General features: G+C 37.3%; 1 protein-coding gene across 5 annotated transcripts in view; it reads right to left on the bottom strand.

The window, feature by feature from the left end:
- CCDC88A (coiled-coil domain containing 88A) overlaps window positions 1-19,898 on the bottom strand; it is a 123,248-nt gene that overhangs the window by 79,502 nt on the left and 23,848 nt on the right. For all 5 annotated transcript variants that reach the window (XM_012556553.2, XM_023735088.1, XM_023735086.1 and 2 more), the window contains exons 3-5: window positions 17,951-18,059; window positions 4,176-4,245; window positions 1,801-1,859 (exon numbers count right to left, since the gene is read on the bottom strand). In XM_012556553.2, the coding sequence (XP_012412007.1) occupies window positions 1,801-1,859; window positions 4,176-4,245; window positions 17,951-18,059 (238 nt within the window). The remainder of the gene's footprint in view (window positions 1-1,800; window positions 1,860-4,175; window positions 4,246-17,950; window positions 18,060-19,898) is intronic.

The following is a 19,898-nucleotide window of genomic DNA, read 5'->3' as shown; positions in this document are numbered from 1 at the left end:
TGGACTAAATATCTAAGTCAATCAGAATCCAGGAAGTAGTGAAAGGAGCAGGTAGGAATTCGGCAGTCTCTAATCCAAAAAAAAAAAAAAAAAAACCCAACCAAACCTGTTGCTGTCAAGTAGATTCTGACTCATAGCGACCATAGAGGACAGAGTAGAACTGCCCCATAAGGTTTCCAGGGAGTGGCTGGTGGATGTGAACTGCTGACCTTTTGGTTAGCAGCCAAGCTCTTAACCACTGTGCCATTTAACGTCACTAGAAAACCTTGTTTTCATTGCATGTGTTGTTACTGTAAAACTATTTTAGAAGGCAGACTTCTTATGAGGCCAGCTTATGCGTATGATAGTTTGCTTTATGTGGTATTTGGTTTTGTAAATCAAAAAGAAAGAATTTACATATCTGATATTATAATAATTGGTGATTTCTGAGTATGGCTTCATTAACTAGTTTTAAGGAAAATATGCCCGTTACATAATTCTACTTCACTAGTAAAGTAAAATGATAGAAGTTGTCTTAAACATGAATATCAAAAGGCATTCAAGTGTAGAACAGTCTTGGTAAACTCTTTGGGAAACACCTATTGGCAGAACTGGAAGAGCCTGGGTTGGTTAACCTTTGGTTTGTTAGACGAAGGAGCATCATTTCATGGCCTCCTTTTCATTTTCCAGCATCTGGAATACGATCATGTGAGTTACAGAAAATAGTAAGGTGGGGGTGAAGATTTTATAGTCTATTTTTGTTGCTGCTGCTCTGACAGAGAGTAATAACAATAGTTTCTTTAGCATTTTGAGGTTTCGCCTGGAGAACAGAGGATTATTTTCAAGCCGTGAGAATTCATGAGATTTGTCCTGCTGGATTTTAGACTTGCTTAGTAACTGTGACCCCTTTTTTCCCTCCAATTTCTCCCCTTTCAATGGGAATGTCTGCCCTTGTGCCTACCCTACCACTGTACTTTGGAAACAGGTAATTTGTATTCTAGGTTTCCCAGGTCCATAGATGGAGAGGAATTTTGCCCCAGGATATGCAAAATACACCCAGGGTCTCACCCAGACTTGATTTAGATGATTCAGAAGATGGAGTACAGTCGATACTGAATGAGTTAAGGCTTTTGGGGAAGATGTGACAGGGTGAATCGGGGATGGTGCGACAGGGTGCATCGGGGATGGTGCGACGGGGTGACTCGGGGATGGTGCGACGGGGTGACTCGGGGATGGTGCGACGGGGTGAATCGGGGATGGTGCGACGGGGTGAATCGGGGATGATGTGATGGGGTGAACTGGGGATGATGTGATAGGGTGAACTGAGGATGATGTGATAGGGTGACTATATTTTTGTGCATGAGAAGGACGTGCATACTGGGAGGCCAAAGAGCAGAATGTTATGGATTGAACTGTATCCCCCAAAATATGTGTTAACTCCTTGGTGGATGTGATCCTGTTTGGAAAGTGGGTTTCTCTTTTATGTTAATGAGGCCACACCAGCGTAGGGTAGATCCTAAATCTAATCACTTATGAGTTACAAAAAAGATCAGAAGAGGCAGAGTGACACACACATGGAGAAGAGGAAGACAGACAACAGAGACAGATGCATCTACGAGGATCGCTGGCAGCTCCTAGAAGCTGCAATAGACAACGAAAGGCCTCCACTGAGAGCCACACCCTGAATGCAGACTTCCAGCCTTCTGAACTGTGAGAAAATAAATTGCTGTTCCATAAAGGCACCGACCTATGTGATTTGTATTACAGCAGCACTGGGTAACTGAGACAGTTATTGAAATAAAACCATGAAGAAGTACTTACCTGAACTGCACAACCCAGCAAAAGTAAAAGCAGCTTTTTAACTTCTTCTGTGCCTTGTTCTGAAATAAAAAGAATGACTAAGTATAACATTTTGCTCTATTTCAACTCTTTTTTATGATGTTGGGGGAATAACTCCTAGAGATAATATTCACAACAACTTGACGAAAGGATTGAGTCAGTAAGGAAAGACAGTAAAGAGTTCAAAAAAGTAGATGGTATGTGCATGTATGTGTGTGTGCATGTATGTGTGTGTGCATGTATGTGTGTGTGCATGTGTGTGTGCACATATGTGTGTGTGCATGTGTGTGTGTGTGCGTGTGTGTGTACGTATGTGTGTGTGCATGTATGTGTGTGTGCATGTGCTGTGGCAGTGGTAGCAGAGGAAATGGGCAGGGACTTCAATTCTGAAGGGCAGTACAGATAAAACAGGCTTCAGGCTCTGTGCAATAAGTATCCTGACTGTAAATCCATGCCCTTTCCATAAATGAGTATACTATGCCAGCCTACCAAATGAAGCACTGTGTTGATGTAACAACATGCCACAAAGTCAGCCAAAATGGCTCCTAACAGGTCTGGCTCTTTTTAGGCTTATTAGTGTTTCCTTTCTAAAATACAGATCTCACATGATTCATCTACCTATAAAATTTAAATGGCTTTCCACTGTGTAGATTCATGGAGATCAAAATCTTAAATGCCTGTTACAGTCAGGCTAATAAAACAAATGTATGTAACAAGTTGGATAAAAGTAACCGTCTATAACAGAAATGGGGAGGGTGTGCTCTGTCCAACAGCATCCAATTCCGATTTTCTTAAAAGCATTCAGCCAGCCAAAAATAAATCACTTCTTTGGGCTAGAATTTCACCATGAGGCCAACCCTGCCTGTGATGAAGTCAAAATTCTCTTTTCAGACATTTCTTCCTACTCTCCACGAAACAACCAACTTTCTAGTCACACTGCACCACGTTAATTACTTACTCCCCAAATACGCACACATACACACTCCTCTGCCTTAACTTCTGCTACTCCGTCTTTCTTTCTCCCATCTCCCCTTTCCCCCAGTGAACTAGACTAATCACAATCCTGGGCATAGTTCTAACACCTCTGTGTAGTCTTTCCTGACCCAACCACCAATGGTCCTCAACCCTCACTTATCTGCCAACTTTAAGAATAATCAATGGCTCCATATTTTATATGGCTTAACATTTTGTACAAGGAGCCCTGGTGGTGTAATGGTTAAACATTCGGCTGCTAACCAAAAGGTCAATGGTTTGAACTCACCAGCTGCTCTGTGGGAGAAGCGACTTGGTTATCTTCTCTGGTAAAGATTACTGCCCAGGAAACCCTATAGGGCAGTTCTACTCTGCCCTATAGGGTCGGTATGAGTCTGAATCGACTCGACAGTATACAACAACAACAACAGTTTGTACGTATTTCTATTTTGTATTACTTATTACATGGTTTCCATTAATCTGTATACTTCTCACCAAACCACAAGATCCTCAGAGTATAGACCATTTCCTCATATCCCTGGGTCCCTTTAACTCAGTAGGCACTTAATAAATGCAAGTGGAATTGAAAATAATTATGCCCCAGAGTATTTCTAAAGATTATTTAAATTTCTAATTCACCTTATTTACTTGATAGTTTCCTCTATAAATATAACTGCTTGATTTTAGTTTTTATTTGGGTTTTATTTTTGTTTGTTTTGACTTAGGATAGGAGTAGGGGTTGGAGAAGATACATTTGATTCAGATTACATGCAGCCTACGAGGATAAGCCCATTGCTAAAAAGTATCTGCTAATTTCCCAATTGTTCAAAAATTAAAACTCTGAACATGTCACATTTAAAATCCGTTAAAGGGCAGAAATATTTGAAGAAAATAATTTAAATGATCTAAGAAACTGCTTCTCATCTTTATATCCAGAAATGGTTTAGTATAAATTAAAAGATATCAATCAATCAGAAAGCCTTAATTCAAACAACTTTTGCAATGGTAGGTAGTAGTATATGCAAAGAAACGTGGAAATTACTTCAAAATCACTTCTAAGGTTATACTTCTTTAGCCTTATAACTCCTTGTTATCTTCTGTACTTGTTAATAATGAGATACTGAAACTGTGTACAGAGATGTAACAGTTCAGTAGAGTAGGGAAGAACATTGGACTTAATGTAAAATGCATGTCTGGCCCCACCTACAACTTACAAATATTCTAAGCTTCTTTTCTCTCTGTAAATGGAACATCACCTCCAACCGTCCCTACAGAGTTGTGAAAAACCTAATGAGTTACTGTAAATAAGCAAGCTCTTGATAAACACTCGAGTATTACACAAAGACCAAACACTGTTGTCACATTACACTTATTTTAGTACTTACCAGAAAAGGGATTTTTGCCGATGATTAAGACATTTGGCAATGACATCATGATCAACTGCTGCAAAGTCTCCTGTAAAAAGACATTCCATGTTTGTTACATGGTTAACGCTGACTTTATCATAACTTACCAAGCTGTAACAAGATTTGTATACTTCTCTGTAGGTATGTTTTGTTCTAATTAAAAAGTTTAAAAAAATAAAGGGGGGGAAAGATATGTGAGGTCTTAAATCTGCTGTAACTTTAGCAAATTAAATAAATAAAATTACAATACCAGACGAACTTAAGTTAATAATGTTATCAAATGTCCTCAAACTAAAAATGTCCAAACTGAACTAGTTTAACATTTAATATTTGAAATCTGAGGTCCACATGCCTCAATAAAAGATCAAGCAAGTACACTCTTGGTTGTTATTTTTGTTATTTGTCTCTGAAGAAAGTAAACATGTCAACTGACATTAAAATTAAGAAGGTCACTTTATGTAAAATCCTGTCTTAGGAAGATCTCATGAACGCAAGCCCTTCCTCAGTCAGTCAGGGCTGCTCTCTACCTACAGCAGATGTTCTACTTCCTTAACTTCTGTCAAACTTTTAATGACAAGCATCTATGCACATCCTGATACTACGGGATGAGTCAGAAATAATTGAACGCTTTCAAATTACTCGTTTAAGGTAATACATGGAGGATTCACCTTCTGTCTATACCACCTCTTTCCCAAGAAAATGAAGAACACACTGTCTCTGCCATCACAACCCCTGACAACGATATGCCGCAAAGAGTCTGGGATGACTCAGCCGACAAAACTGATGTGTGTCATGGGATATTACTGAATCTTTGTAAGATTATAAAAGTAACTAACAGTTTCTTTACAAACTGGCTTCGACAAAGACAGCTAGTTAGCAAGCAATAAGTTTTTGAAAGTACTCAACTCTTTTTAAATCATCTTATATTTAATACCATGATAAGGAAGCAAACGGTCATGAAAAGTTAACCTGTACTGCATTTTAAAGTTGTGTAATTCTAGATCCACTGAAGCACTCTCCCATAGCCAGTGGGTGGCCGGATACCATATACCAATTAGATTTCACCTTTTATCTATAATTCTTTGTGATAATATACTAAAAACTTTTAAAATGTTTTTCTTCAGCATATATATTGGCTCTTTAAAAAACTATCACCAAAAATATATACACATTTAAAGAAAAGTATATATTCAACATGTGTATCATGTTAGTAAATACACTTAAGAATATTAAGGCTACTGTAAGTGTCAAAAATTGCTAAAATTACTTATTCCAAGGATCGAAACCAAGACTGGGTATTTAACAAATTTCCCACTGAAAAGCAAGTTGCCTCAAGGTAGAATATGCTGTAACTAAATATGCAAGATCTAAGTAGACTTAAAGAAATAAATGTGTAATTCATTCTAACTTTTAGTCTTTTTAACTTGAAGCAAACCAGTGAGGTCTAAACTGTAAATGAACACCACAATGAGAATCCCACTTACATGAGATATCTAGGACAGGCAAATGCACAGACACAGCAGTTGATCAGTGGTTACCAGGGGCTGGAGGAGGGGGAATGGAGTTACTGCCGAGGGGCACTGCATTCCTGCTTTTGGGAATGGGCGGTGCTGATGGCAGCACAACTTGGTGACAGTGATGAGTGTCACAGACGTGTACACTTAAACATGGTTAAAATGGTAAATTTTTTGTTATATATATTTTACCACAATAAAATTAAGAAAAAACTATGAGGACTACCATTTTACATATTTAAAAGAAATCATAAGTAAGAGAGATCTAGTAGAAAAAAAAAAGCAATCACTGTTCTGTCTATATTCTACTTAGCAGAGATAAACAAAAATCAGAACAAAGAACTTTTAAATTCATACTCCGAAGAGAAGCTGTAAACAGATCCTGAATTATTAGAAAACGTTTATCTCAATTTAAAAACTTCAGAGATGAAAGACAACACTCATTTACACCACTTATTTGGGGGTACGGTGAGTCATAACTGATGAATCAAGTAGGATTCATCAACATATTGCCAAGGCAATGTGTTTGATCAATTTACCCTGCACCACTGTATGTTAACACATTAAGTTATAAGCAAAACCGCCCAAGTAGAGAGTAATCTTTAATACAGTCCACCCTCCTCCCCAGCTGGCTCCCACCTCCCGCCCACTCTGTCTGCCATGTTCTTCCATCTTCCCACAAAGATGAAAGCAATCTGATATATCCTTTCACCATATGGTTTCATCAACGACTTCATGTGTTAATAAAGAGTGACCTTTACGCTGTAAAGTTGAAATATATTTGGACAACTCAAATTACTATAATAAACTGCTAACTTCAAAACCTACTTCCATGTCATCTAAAAATGTACTCTAGGATAGTGGAATCTGAATGCCAAGTATGGTGTACTCTGATGGAGTGAAGTGTGAATGCCTAGGCTTAAATTTCAGCTCTGTGACTCAGAAGGTATGTAACTTTTGTGGGCAAGGGTAGGAAGTGAAACAAAAAGTATAAAGTCTTAAAAATGATGATGATTATTAAACATTGCTGTTAATGGGAAAAGCTTATCTTTATTTTATTTCCAAGTATTAGTTTTGTAATGTTAGGAACTGCTAATATTAGGTAATAAAGTAGCTGAATGTGACACAACTTTAAAAAAAATTATTCTAAATTCTCTATTTAGTTCCCCTATGGGGTCTTCAGAGGATTCTGGCTATATTTTTGTAAATACTCCTTTTATTTCCATACTCCAATCTTACAAATCTCGTTAAAAAATATACAAGACATAAAAGAGATCAAAAGCTAAAAAAAACTAACTGCTATTAAGGCTCTACTATATCATTCCACACTCCCCGTATTTCACCCAGTGGAAAGATGCTCTCCACAGGTGTTAGAGAAATGGAACAGGAGAATACATAAATGAGCCCTAGACAAACCAGAAGGTAATAAGAGGAACAAATTAACCAGTTGATGGGTTAGGGACAATGAACTAGTGAAGTTCATGAGCTAGTAAAGATACTCCAAATTGTCACTGAAGTGATAAGAAACCTATAAGAAATTTTGTGAAGACTTTTAGCAATATAACTGAAAATGAGGAGAAGGTATGGAGAAAATCAGGATGTTCATTAACAAATATTCATTGAGTGTCTATTATTTGCCAGGCATTGTTCTAAACACTGGAAATACAGCAGTGAACAAACAAAAATCCTTGCTCTTGTGGAGTTTACATTTTAGCGGGGCTAGACAAAAAATAAACATGATAAACAAGTAAATATTTTTGGTGATAAATGCTAAGGATAAAAATAAAGCAAGGAAGAAGAGGAGGATTGGGTGGGGGTGGAGATGAGGAGAAGGATGCAGTTTAAGAAAGGTATGCAAGTATTCAAACAAAGAATTTGCGGGTTTTCAGAATCACTAAAGCGAAGTTTCACTGAATAGGTAGAAAATCCCTTCCGGCAGGAGGCGGTCCAGCAAGATGTAGAGAGCTGCAACGCTTAAGAAAGAGACAGGAACAAGGGAAAGCGGTAGAGATTCTGTGAGCACAAAAACAACAGCAAAGCTGTCGTAAAAGGCATCACAGGTAATTGCATTTCCACTACCTTTAGGTGGCTTTGTATAACTTTTCCATGAAAACTGGTATATTAACCTTTTTTTTTAGTTCGCCATCTAAAACTCTTTTTTATTAAGATACAAGTTCACTGTGTGATTTAAAACTCATGTTGCTAAAGCACTAAAAGAAAGACTCAAGTATATACCAGACATAAATATTATCATTTAGGTAGTATTCAAAGATAATTTAAGCTAGGCTTCTTTTTCCTATCAGTTCTCCATAACATTTCTTCACAGTAAGAAGTTCAATAACACTTCTGACAAAGGTCTGGGCTCATTTCCCGTTCCTAAACCACACACTGAGCAAAATGCTGTTATTAAAACTACACGTTTGTAGTGCTAAATATGGTTCAAAGATTTCTAAAATACACTAGAATGACAATTCCTCCTTTGAGAGGCTCACCATCTATTTTTAAAATTCAAAACACAATTACATTTGTCATACTGTATGCATTTGTCCTTATATCTGTGTTACTAGTGAAGACAATCAAGACTATTTTATCAAATCTTAACAGACTAAAGAAAAAAAAATGCATGTCTTTAAAAGGAAGAACATCTGATCAAAGTAATAAAAAATATGATGAAATATAAAGCAATTGATAAATAACAAACACAGGGTCTGGTTTTCCTGGCTACTGAATTCTATTAATACTCCAAATTTTGCTTATTTTAACAGATATTAAAGAAAAACCTAAAAAGTACCTGCCTTCTGTAGCAACTAGATTAACGGTACTTAGATGCGATTTTTGTTTTTAATATTAGTGACATCGTACCACACAAAAACTTCCGAATACACTTAGATTTCCTAACTGTAAAGTGTGCCTTTCTTTTTGGGCCTCCAATGGTTTAAAGCATTACTTTAATGGTAACTTTTTTCCGCACTTAATACTTGTTTAAACTCCACGCAATCTAGCCATGTCAAACACTAACATCTAACAGAGATCTAAAAATGAAGTACGATATTTTACTTGTAAACTGTGTCTAATTATCAAGCTTACTCTCCCCCCCACACTCACAGGAACAAAAATAATGTCAAAAAAAAAAAAAAAATCACACAACCTAGGTAAATTACATAACACACATAACTTACATATTTTCTGCCTTGAAATTTTTGAGTATTTATTCACAAGATAAAAAAAAAAGTACTTGCTATGGATCAAGTGATTATTTGAGAAGGTCTGAATTGCCATTTAAATATAATGAAGTATATGTTCAATGAATTTTCTGATAATCTAATGTTGCCAATTACCTCTTTCACAGCCTTTCATATTACTCCTTCACTGCTCTTATATTATTTATCACAACAGGAAGTTATTTTATTAGTTGCTTACTTGTCTGTTATCTATCTGCTAGAACATTAAGTCCCACGACAGTGGGGACATGGTTGGTCTCGTTCACCTCTGTAGCCCTGACACCTGGAAGAATACCTGACATTCAATAAATGGGATAGGAAGAAGGGGAAACTTGGTTGACAGTATAATTTGTATGCAGCTTTTTTACATATTCTAAATCACTCAGATGAAGAAAACAAGGAATTCTGACACTTAAATTTATCTAGCATTACTGTAAAGAGATATTGAAATAATCCCCCCACTAACAATCATCTTAGGATATTCTGTCAATTTTCTTTTCTCCTTGGCAATCATTTTTGTAAAAAATTTGGAGACATACACTTTTCAGTTTTAACCTACCCAATTCACCTACCTTTTGTATGTCATAATAATCACAGTGTACTTAAATATTTCACTTCAAATTGTTTGAGGGGTGTATGAGATTTAAAACAATTTTTTAAAAATAGTTTTAGATGGCCCCCAGACTCTGTTAGCCCAAAACTAAAACCATTCCTGAGGCCAACTCTTCAGACAAAGATTAGACTGGACTATGGGACATGAAAATGATACTTGTGAAGAGCGTGCTTCTTAGCTCAAGTAGATACATGAGACTAAATGGGCAGCTCCTGTCCGGAGGTGAGATGAGAAGGCAGAGAGGGTCAGGAGCTGGTTGAATGGACATGGGAAATCTGGGGTGGAAAGGAGGAGTGTGCTGTCACAGTATAGGGAGAGCAACTAGGGCCACATAACAATGTATGTATAAATTTTTGTATGAGAGACTAACATCAATTGTAAACTCTCACTAAAGTACAATTTTAAAAAACGTCTTAGAAAGACTTCTGGAAAACATTTGAGATTTCCAACAGATAGGTAATTTCACAGGTGAGGAGAACTGTATTATTTGACTCTGTGAACCTGAAATTTGTCACATATTAAACCGTGCCATGTCTATCTTGGTAATAGATATGAGAATAAAAAAAACTCAGTCAATTAATCGTGTAGGTAAAATGACTGATTTATTTTTGAAGACTATTTAAAACTGCCTCAGAAACATTTTATCTAAAAATAGGAAACATTTAGGAGGTGAGGAGGCAAACTGGTCCTGCAGGAAGGGCATTGGGGAGTAAGTAGCATGTGAGGAATTTTCAATCTTCAGTAATATTTTAGGAGTCCCTGGGTGGTGCAAATGGTTAATCACTTGATTACTTCCAACCCACCCAGATGCGCCTTGGAAGACAGGCCTGGTGATCTTCTGAAAAGTCACAGCCTTGAAAACCCTATGGAACAGTTCTATCCTGCACACATGAGGTCACCATGGGTCAATCAACAGCAACCAACAACAGTAAAATTTTGCCTTAAGTATCTAAAACAAGATTGACAAAAGGTTAAGTTATGATAAAGCTATACACATACATAGATATTCAATAGTCACCTAAAATTTTTTGTATTTTTGAAAAATTCTATATCGAAGTACTTTTTTAAAGTGAGCAAAGCTAAGCTGGAAATCGTGACAGCTCAGGCTGTGGCTGTTAATCAGTTCTAGTCCTGAGTTAGTCCACTGATATTCCAACTTAGATCTGTGAGAAGAAAAGGGTAAAATTGGTCTTGTGATAAACATTAATGAATTATTTACAGATGTGTCTAAATAAAACGGTGGCAGCTGAAACAAAATCATCGATTCCAGTATCATCTAAACCAGAGTTTCTCAACCTCGGTGCTAATAACATTTTGATCTGGATAACCTTGTTGTGAGTTCTGTATTGCAGGACGCTTAGAAGCATCCCTGGCCTCTACCCAACAGACATTTGTGACAACTGAAAATGTCTCCAGTCACTGCCAAATGTCTCCCAGGGGACAAAGTCACCCCTAATTGAGTACTACTCAACCACACTGTTGAACTGATGGATGCCACAAATTCCTTCCTTCCCAAATCTTTTTGTGATTATAAAATCATTAGATTAACTTGATTATTACAAAGACAATTTCAACAGTTGGCATAGGAAGAGAGGACAAAGAACAAGAAAGCAGTTGTCAGAAAAAAGGAACGAAGTACTACAACATGGATAAACCTTGAAATCATTATACTAAGTGAAAGAAACTAGTAACAAAAGACCACATATTGTACCCACTCCATTTATATGAAATGTCCAGAATAGGCAGATCTACAGAGACATAAGGGAGCGCTGGTGGTGGAGAGGTTAAGAGCTCAACTGCTAACCAAAAGATCAGCAGTTCAAATCCACCAGTCACTCCTTGGAAACCCTATGTGGCAGCTCTACTCTGTCCTATAAGGTCCCTATGAGTCAGAATCAACTCGATGGCAATTTTGCTTTCGTTTAGGGGTGGGTGCAGGAGGAATATAGTATTGAGGGGAAATGGGGAGCAACTGCTAATGGTACAGGGTTTAGTATTTGGACTAACATAGGAAGTTGATGACAGACATTTTTAAAGAATTCAGTTTTTTTGGTCTTCTCCTGCTTGTCGTTCATAATCTCACTATGGGGGCTCTGTCAAAGGATGCTTCCTGAGTTTCTTATTGCGCTGTTCCCTCTCAGGATATTAAAATTGCGTATTTTTAAAGGAGGCATCAGTAGTGAGTTGTTTTAATGCTTGGCTGTTAACTTTCTTTAAATGTGGCTTTTTTTAAGTTAGGCAGATAAAATTTTGTTTCTTTGAGAATCAGTTCAGAATTATAAATAAATTATCAAAAAAAAAACTTTACTTGGACTCAAAGAGGGAGGTGGGGGAGATTCTTTGTTGCTACCAATATGCCAATATACTGTTTTGCAGCATTTCACCAAGGTTTTATAAAACCCATTCGATTGTTTCTATTTTAAGATCTTGAAGACTGTTAAATTGTTTGCCACTGTTTCTGAAAAAAATCTTATTTTTGAAGTTTCTTGTAGTTTTATGTGGGCCAGGGGTTGAATTACATATAACCAGTCTGTACATTTAATTTTCAATAATAAAATAATGTGTCACCTTGTTGGAATAGTATATAAATGAATAGGAAGGGGATGATGAAATAAAACATTTATAAGAGTAACCTTATATAATAAGTTTTTTATAGTATTAGATTATAAATTAGGAACAGCCACAGTCTTGATTTGAGTATCCTGAGGCACAAACGGTTAAGCACTGCGCTACTAACCAAAAGGTTGGTGGTTTGAACCCACCAAGAGGCACCTTGGAAGGAAGCCCTGGCAGTTTGCTTCTAAAAGGTCACAGCCGTTGAAAACCCTATGGAGCTCAGTTCTGCTCTGAAACACATGGGGTCGCCATGAGTCAGAAAACAACTAGAACTCTCATACACTGCTGGTGGGGAAACATAAAAGGTCTAGCCATTTTGGAAAACAGTTTAGTAGTTCCATATGAAGGTGAACAAGCACTTACTATGGGGCCCTGTGGTACTACTCCTCTGTATTAACTCTAGAAAACTGAAAACATTTGTCCCTCACAAAGACCTGCATGCACACAGCTATAGCAACTTTATTTACAGTTGACAAACAATGAAGGGCTACTCGTCAATACAAAGGAACAAAGTCAGTGGCTTTCTGGAGCTGGCTGGTGCCAGGTCATCAGAGACCACTGTGAAACTTTATGAGCTGGTTTCGGTAGTTTCATACAGGCTACGGTGGGAGTATTTACCAGATGCTACAAATCAGGGCTTTTTTTCTTTGGAAAGTAAGTTGTTAAAACACAAACACATCAATGAACAAACTACTAATACATACAACAACCTGATGAATCTCAAAAGCATTCTGCTAAGTGAAAGAACAATCAGAAAGACAAAACTATGAGTCGGAATCAACTCCACAGCAATGGGTTTGGCTTTGGTTTTTGGTATAGGGATGTTAATCAGACCAGTGGTTACGGGGTTGGGCATAGAGAGGGGGGCAGCAGGGAATTTTTTGAAGTGAAGGAAATGTTCAGTATCTTGATTGTGGTGGCGATCAACCTATTGTATACATTTGTCAACAATTTTTAATACATGTAAATTAACATCAATAAACTTGACTTAAAAAAATTAGGGCATTGTACAGTACATTAACCATATGTCGATAAAGCTGTTAAAAAACAAAGGAAGCAGTAGTACATAATTCAGAGTTAGGGTGCATTGATAACTGATGTAAGACTCTGATGCAGAAATCCCTTTGGCCTTGCATCTTTTTTTTTTCCCCCAGGGGAATTTCCCTGACATTTCCAAGGGAAACTTTCCTCCCTAAAGATAACATGAAACCAAAAGTCTAGCATAATTCCAATAACTCGAAGGACAAAAACTGATGAAGACTATCAAAATGAGTCTCTGTATCATTTAATCTAGTCTTTTGGTTAAAATATCTAGAAATATAGATATGAAAAACCGTAAGAGACAAAATAGATACACACCATAAAACCCTAGTCATTCCAATCAAATGGAAGAAAATGAGAGCCTGAACATTGGAAAGTAATATTTCTAAATAAATCTACCAGACTTCTATTTCCAGCATCAAAGAGGATTACATATACAAAAACAAAATAAAACATACACAAAAACATCTCTGGCCTAAAAAGAAAGAAATAAAAAAAAGTTGTATAATTAAAAAAAAATCTTTTAAAATGTTTAACTGAGCTCAAAAGAAAGTAGCAATATGATCGCCAGTTAGTGGTAAAACAGGAAAAAAAGAAATTGAACCCTGGAAAGGAAGACAGGGAAGAAACTATCTTTTTTGGCCTTTGGAGGGGACTGAAGAGGTAATTTTCTTGATGATTTGTAATAACGTGGTCCCAGTAAAAAAAAATATATGGGCACACTCCTATTTCACACACACACACACACACACACACACAAATGTAGAGAAAAAGATACAGAATTACATATATTCAGGTGTTGATAGTGGTGAATTGTGTCTCCCCAAAAAGATATGCTGAAGTCCAAACCCCTGGTAGCTGTGAGTGGGACCTTATTTGGAAATAGGGTCTTTGCTGATGTAATCAAGGTAAGATGAGGTCCTACTGGAACAGGATGGGCTCTAAATCCACTGATGTGTCCTTACCAGGAGGGAGATTTAGACACAGAGAAGACAGAGGTAAGGACATGTGACAATGGAAGCAGAAATTAGAGTCATGCAGCCGCCAGCCAAGAAACGCCAAGGATTGCCAGCGACTGACAGAAGCTGGGAAGAGGCAGCAAGGGACAGATCTTCTCTGGAGTCTTCATGGGGAACACGACCCTGCTGACACCTTCAGTTGGAACTTCTAGCCTCCAGAACTGTGAGAAAATAAATTTCTGATGTTTTAAACGACCCAGTTTGTGGTAATTTGTGACAGCAGCCCCAGGAAACTAATACAAGTGGTGATAGCTCCAGTCGCTGGATAATGGTTTTTCCTCTAATGTTCTACAGTGTACAAGCATGGCATCTAAAATAATACAAAGTTATTTAAAATAAATTCAACTAAAAGCGCCCCTGGGTTGGTTGTACAAAAGAAACAAATCATCTCTGAAGGATATAAATACATTCTTGGGTCAGACCCCAAGGAATTCCCACAGATAAAACTGCAAAAAAGAAAACAACAACAACCAAGAAAAAGGTCTCACAATGAAAACAAACACACCCTCCACCACTGCACCGCTGCTGCCACCACAAGAGCAAGCAGACACAAAGAAAAGATTCCAGTCGCCACAGATTTTGGAATTCCCAGATATAAAATCTAAAATAAAAACTGTTTAAGACTTCTGAAGAAATAAAGGAAGGAATTAAATGAATGATTAATAAAGAAAATGAAAAGGTAGATGAAAAAACAGCCAAACAGAACTTCTAGAAATGAAAGATATAATTGCCGAGAGTCAATCAATCAATCAGTCAATGGGTTAAATCAATGGGTTAAGCTCAATCAATGGGTTACAACAGAACATTTAATATAGACGAGGGGCAAATTATTTGTACACTAGAGAGATAGTCCTAAAACAAAACAAAACAAAACCCACTCAGAATGCATGGTCACCTAAGATACAACTATTGGTCTCTTCCCATTTGCAGCAAAGGAGAATGAAGAAAACCAAAGACACAAGAAAGCAATTAGTCCAAAGGACTAATGGCCCACATGAACCACAGCCTCCACTAGCCTGAGACCAGAACTAGAGAGTGCCCGGCTACCACTATCAACCGCTGTGACCAGGAACACAATAGAAGGTCCTGGTTAGAGTGGGAGAAAAATGTAGAACTAAATTCGAATTCATAAAGAAGACGAGACTTACTGGTCTGACAGAGACCAGAAGAACTATCAAGACTACAGACCTTAGACACTGTTCTAAAGTTGAACTGAAGCCACTCCCACAGATCACCTATAAGCCAAATAATATACAGGCCTATACAATAAACAGTAACACTCATGAGGAATAGGCTTCTTAGAACAATTAACTATACAAGACAAAAAGCAAAGATTAGGAGGCAGGAAGGGCAGGGGAACCAGACAAATGGAAACAGAGAACCTAGGGTGGAAATGGGGAGAGTCCTGATACATTGCATGAATTGCAACCAAGGTCACAGAACAGTTTGTGTATGAATTACTGAATGGGAAACTAATTTACTATGCAAACTTTCACCTAAAGCCCAACAAAATGTAAAAAAAAAAAAAAAAATTCAGAATGCAACACAGAGATTGATAGTATAAAAGAAAGTTTAATAAATTGGAAATAATAACATTTAATAATAATAGAAATATCGGAAGGATATCAGATTAATAGGATAGGAAAGAGAAAATATTAGAAGAGGCAATATTAAAAGCAGCCAAAAGAGAAAAAAGACCACTAAATTAAACCAAAAAAAAAAAAACAAACCCCTTGCCATCGAGTCAATTCCAACTCTTAGGAACCCTACAGGACAGAGTAGAACTGCTCCATAGGATTTCCAAGGAGCGCCTGGTGGATTCGAACTGCTGACTTTTTGGTTAGCAGCCACAGCACTTAACCACTGCGCCACCAGGGTTTCCACTAAATTGAATAGTAAAAAAATTAGACTGATAGCTGACTTCTCCAGAACAAAAAGAAATCCAGAGATAGATGCATAAAATCTTCAAAGCACTGAGAGACAAATAATTATTAACCAAGAAATGCATATCCATCAAAATTATCTTTCAAGAACAGGAGTGATATAAAGGCATTTTCTGACAAATAAATATTGAAAAACTTTACTCTCAACAAATCCTCTCTAAATGTTTACAGAATGTACTTCCAGAAGAAAGAAAATGATACCAAAGAAACATCTGAGATACAAGAGAAAATCATGAGTGGGATGGGGAAAGGAAAACTTGTAGCTTTATCTAAAGAAACACTGATTTTATTGACAGTACTTTTCATATTTAATTTATAGGGTTAACAAAACGAGAACTATAATACAAACTTTTAAGTCATAAGGAAGAATAAGAATGATCACAGTTAAAGCATTCTAAAGTCAAAGTACTAGTCCATAAACTGGTGAAGATATTGATAAATTTTGGCCTTTGCTATGTTAAATATGGAGCCCTGGTGGCGCAGCGATTAACAGCTCGGCTGCTAACCAAAGGGTCAGCAGTTCAAATCCACCAGCCACTCCCTGGAAAGCCTATGGGGCAGTTCTACCAAAGGTGTAATTTCTAGAGTGGCCTCTAAATAAACAGAAATAAATTTAAACTAGCAGACAAAAAGGGTTTCCAAACCCAGCAAAGAGGCACTATATAACTATAACTTATAAATGCTTTAATTCTCCAAAAAGACTTAACAATTTCTAAACTCATTTGCACCCAATAACATAGCTTCAAAGTATATAAGGGAAAACCTGACAAATCTATCATGATAATGGGAGGTTTCAACCCATCTTTCCCAATAACTGATAGCTCAATAACAAAATTAATAAGGATGCCAAAGATTTGAACAATACAATTAACAAATAAGCGTGCTCTAACTCTGCACCCAAACAATTGGAGAATGCATGTTTTCCAAGCATACATGCAACTTTAATGAAAACTGACAATATACTAGGCCAGGAGAAGTAATTATTAACAAATATCAAAGAAGCAGTATCATACAGACCATATTATTTGATCAAGAATCAAAAACAAAAAGATCCTTTGAAAAACATCACCTATTTAGAAATTTGAAAGCATACTTCTAAATAATTCATAAGTGAAATAAGAAATCATAGCAGAAATTAGAAAATACTTAAACATTTAAAAAATATAACATGCCAAAATTTGTACAATAGAGCTACAGTGATCCTTAGAGGTAAACTAATAGCCTTAAAAATACTCATATTTAAAAATTAAAACATACATTCACTTTAAGCTAAAAAAAAAACTTAACAGAAAGTACACCCTTCAAAGGCATAATTCAATAGGTTAATTTAACAAAGTGCAAGTCTCATGAGATGGGCAACTGATTTTAAAAAAGATAAAATACAAGAATGCTTGCTTGTATCTTTAATATCTCGTAAGAAATAACCTACTATATTTATCACTCTATCTCAGCAAACGGACCAGTTGTTGTCGTGTGCCATCAAGTCTATTCCAACTCGTGGCAACCCTCGAGGACAGAGCAGAACTGCCCCAGAGGGTTTCCAAGGCTGTAATCTTTATGGCAGCAGATTGCCACATCTCTTTCCCGCAGAGCGGCTGGTGGGTTCGAACCACCGATCTTTTGGTTAGCAGCCAAGTGCTTAACCACTGCGCCACCAGGGCTCCTTAATGGACCAGTACCTGGCACATAATAAGCATTTAATATTTGTTAGATGATTGATACTAAATAACACAAAAAACGTGAATAAGCAGTTGTTAAAATACTAAATTGAAAAACAAACTACTTACCTGGTAATAAAGTTTTATCTGTCTCACCAAAATGGACAGATTATGAATTCTAAGTGAGGCATCATTGTTGACTTTTTTATTTACTCTCTGACTCTCCAATTTAGGATTACTGTAAAAAATAAATAAAAAATTTAAACTAAAATTACACTGAAAAATATTAACATATTCAAAGTTAGACAATGAAAATTAATCATATTAATACTTTTTTCTTTAAACAGGTTGTGTACTCATCTTCACAAACAGAGATGATCTCAAAGGACAGATGATTACTTTGACGTGTATTCTGTGCCTCTGGTTAATATAGACACATCTGATATTCCTAATGAATCAACTGCTGTGGAGCTGACACTGATTCATGGTGATCCCATGTATGTCAGAGTACTGTGCTCCACAGGGTTTCCAATAGCTGAGTTTTTGGAAGTAGACTGCTAGGCCTTTTTCCCAAGGTGCCCCTGGCTGGACTCAAAACTTCAACCTTTTGGTTAAGAGCTGAGTGTGTTAACCGTTTGCATCACCCAGGGACTTTAAGGCAGCGACAAAATAAATGTGAAATTTAAGTCACATGTTCTCATTTTGTTTTTCCATATTCCAGGGATGAATCACCTCATTTCTTTTAAATATATATTTTCATCACCAAAATAAATCCATTTAAATCAAGAATTTAAAATAAGAACTAATAATCAATATATGTTATTTCTCTGTACTGGGTAGTGGGGACTATATTTGAGCAGGGAATATCCCAGGGGAACTGAAGAAAGAATGAGACAGGTGACACAGGTTAGTATTTTCTTCTTGGGTACACTTTGTTGACTGAATGAAAGCAAAAGGCTAAGTGATTCTAAGGCAGCATAAACTGAAGAAGACAGACAGTCAAGCTGTCACTAACACTAGGAAGTTCAAGTAAAAGTGGTGGTACCAGAACAGAAGGGTAAGTTGAGGCCAGAACACAAGGAGGTATGAGCTACTTCCTCATCAGGGCAAACAGGCCAGGCTAGAGAAAGACACTGCCAAGTGAAACGGCAGACAGTAAACCAGGACGCCCCAGGTGTGCGTATTACTGCTGAGGCACCGCTGTTCCCAGGCCCTCTCGGTGAGCAGATACAAGGAAATACACATACATATGGAAACCCATGAGTTCACATCAATACCTCTAACTCCAATCCAACCAGTGTGCATTCTAGTTTTCTTCCTTCCCAAATTTGGAATTCCTTTCTCTGATGTGAGAAATCTTGTTCCCATTATCCCTAATGCATTTACTTAACTTTATTAACCCCCTGTGCGTAACCAGTCTAATAACACTGGTACGCCCTCACCAATCTCTCACCCCACATGAAAGCCATCCTCACCCATCTCAACACCTCACACCAGGCCATCCCTACATTCCCCTCACCCCATTCACACTCTGACTTCCCACACTGGACCTCCCCTCCTCCATGGCATCCTCTGCACCTGGCTCGGATTCTGACATCCCACACCTGGCTGCCCCGGACTCTGCAAGGATGCCGTCCTCAACCCCGCCTCTACTCCCATCGGACTCTTCTCCTTTAATACATTAATGCAGTAAACTACACTGTTACATTAAATACTGGATCTATTCACTCCGTGGGCCCTACCACATGACAAACAACTACTATTTCCTCTTTTTGTACATAAATTCTATCATAGTCCTTTTTTTAATTGATTTTTCTATTGTTTCCCATACAAAAATTTATACAGACATTTAGTCTCTTGTATCTACTTGAGCTAAGAAGCACACTCCTCATGGGTATCACTTTACATCCCACAGTCCAGTCCGATCCCTGTCTGAAGAATTGGCCTCAGAAACTGTTTTAGTTCTGGGCTGATAGAGAATCCAGGGGCCATGCTTTCTGGGGTTCCTCCAGTCTCAGTCAGACCATTAAGTCTGGTCTTCTTACTAGAATTTGAGTTCTGCACCCCACCTTTCTCC

Source organism: Trichechus manatus, unplaced genomic scaffold, assembly GCF_000243295.1.
Source record: "Trichechus manatus latirostris isolate Lorelei unplaced genomic scaffold, TriManLat1.0 scaffold00005, whole genome shotgun sequence".
In the NCBI taxonomy this organism is placed as follows: domain Eukaryota; kingdom Metazoa; phylum Chordata; class Mammalia; order Sirenia; family Trichechidae; genus Trichechus; species Trichechus manatus.
Note: the sequence above shows the minus strand (reverse complement) of the source record. Positions and strands in the feature narration are given on the sequence as shown.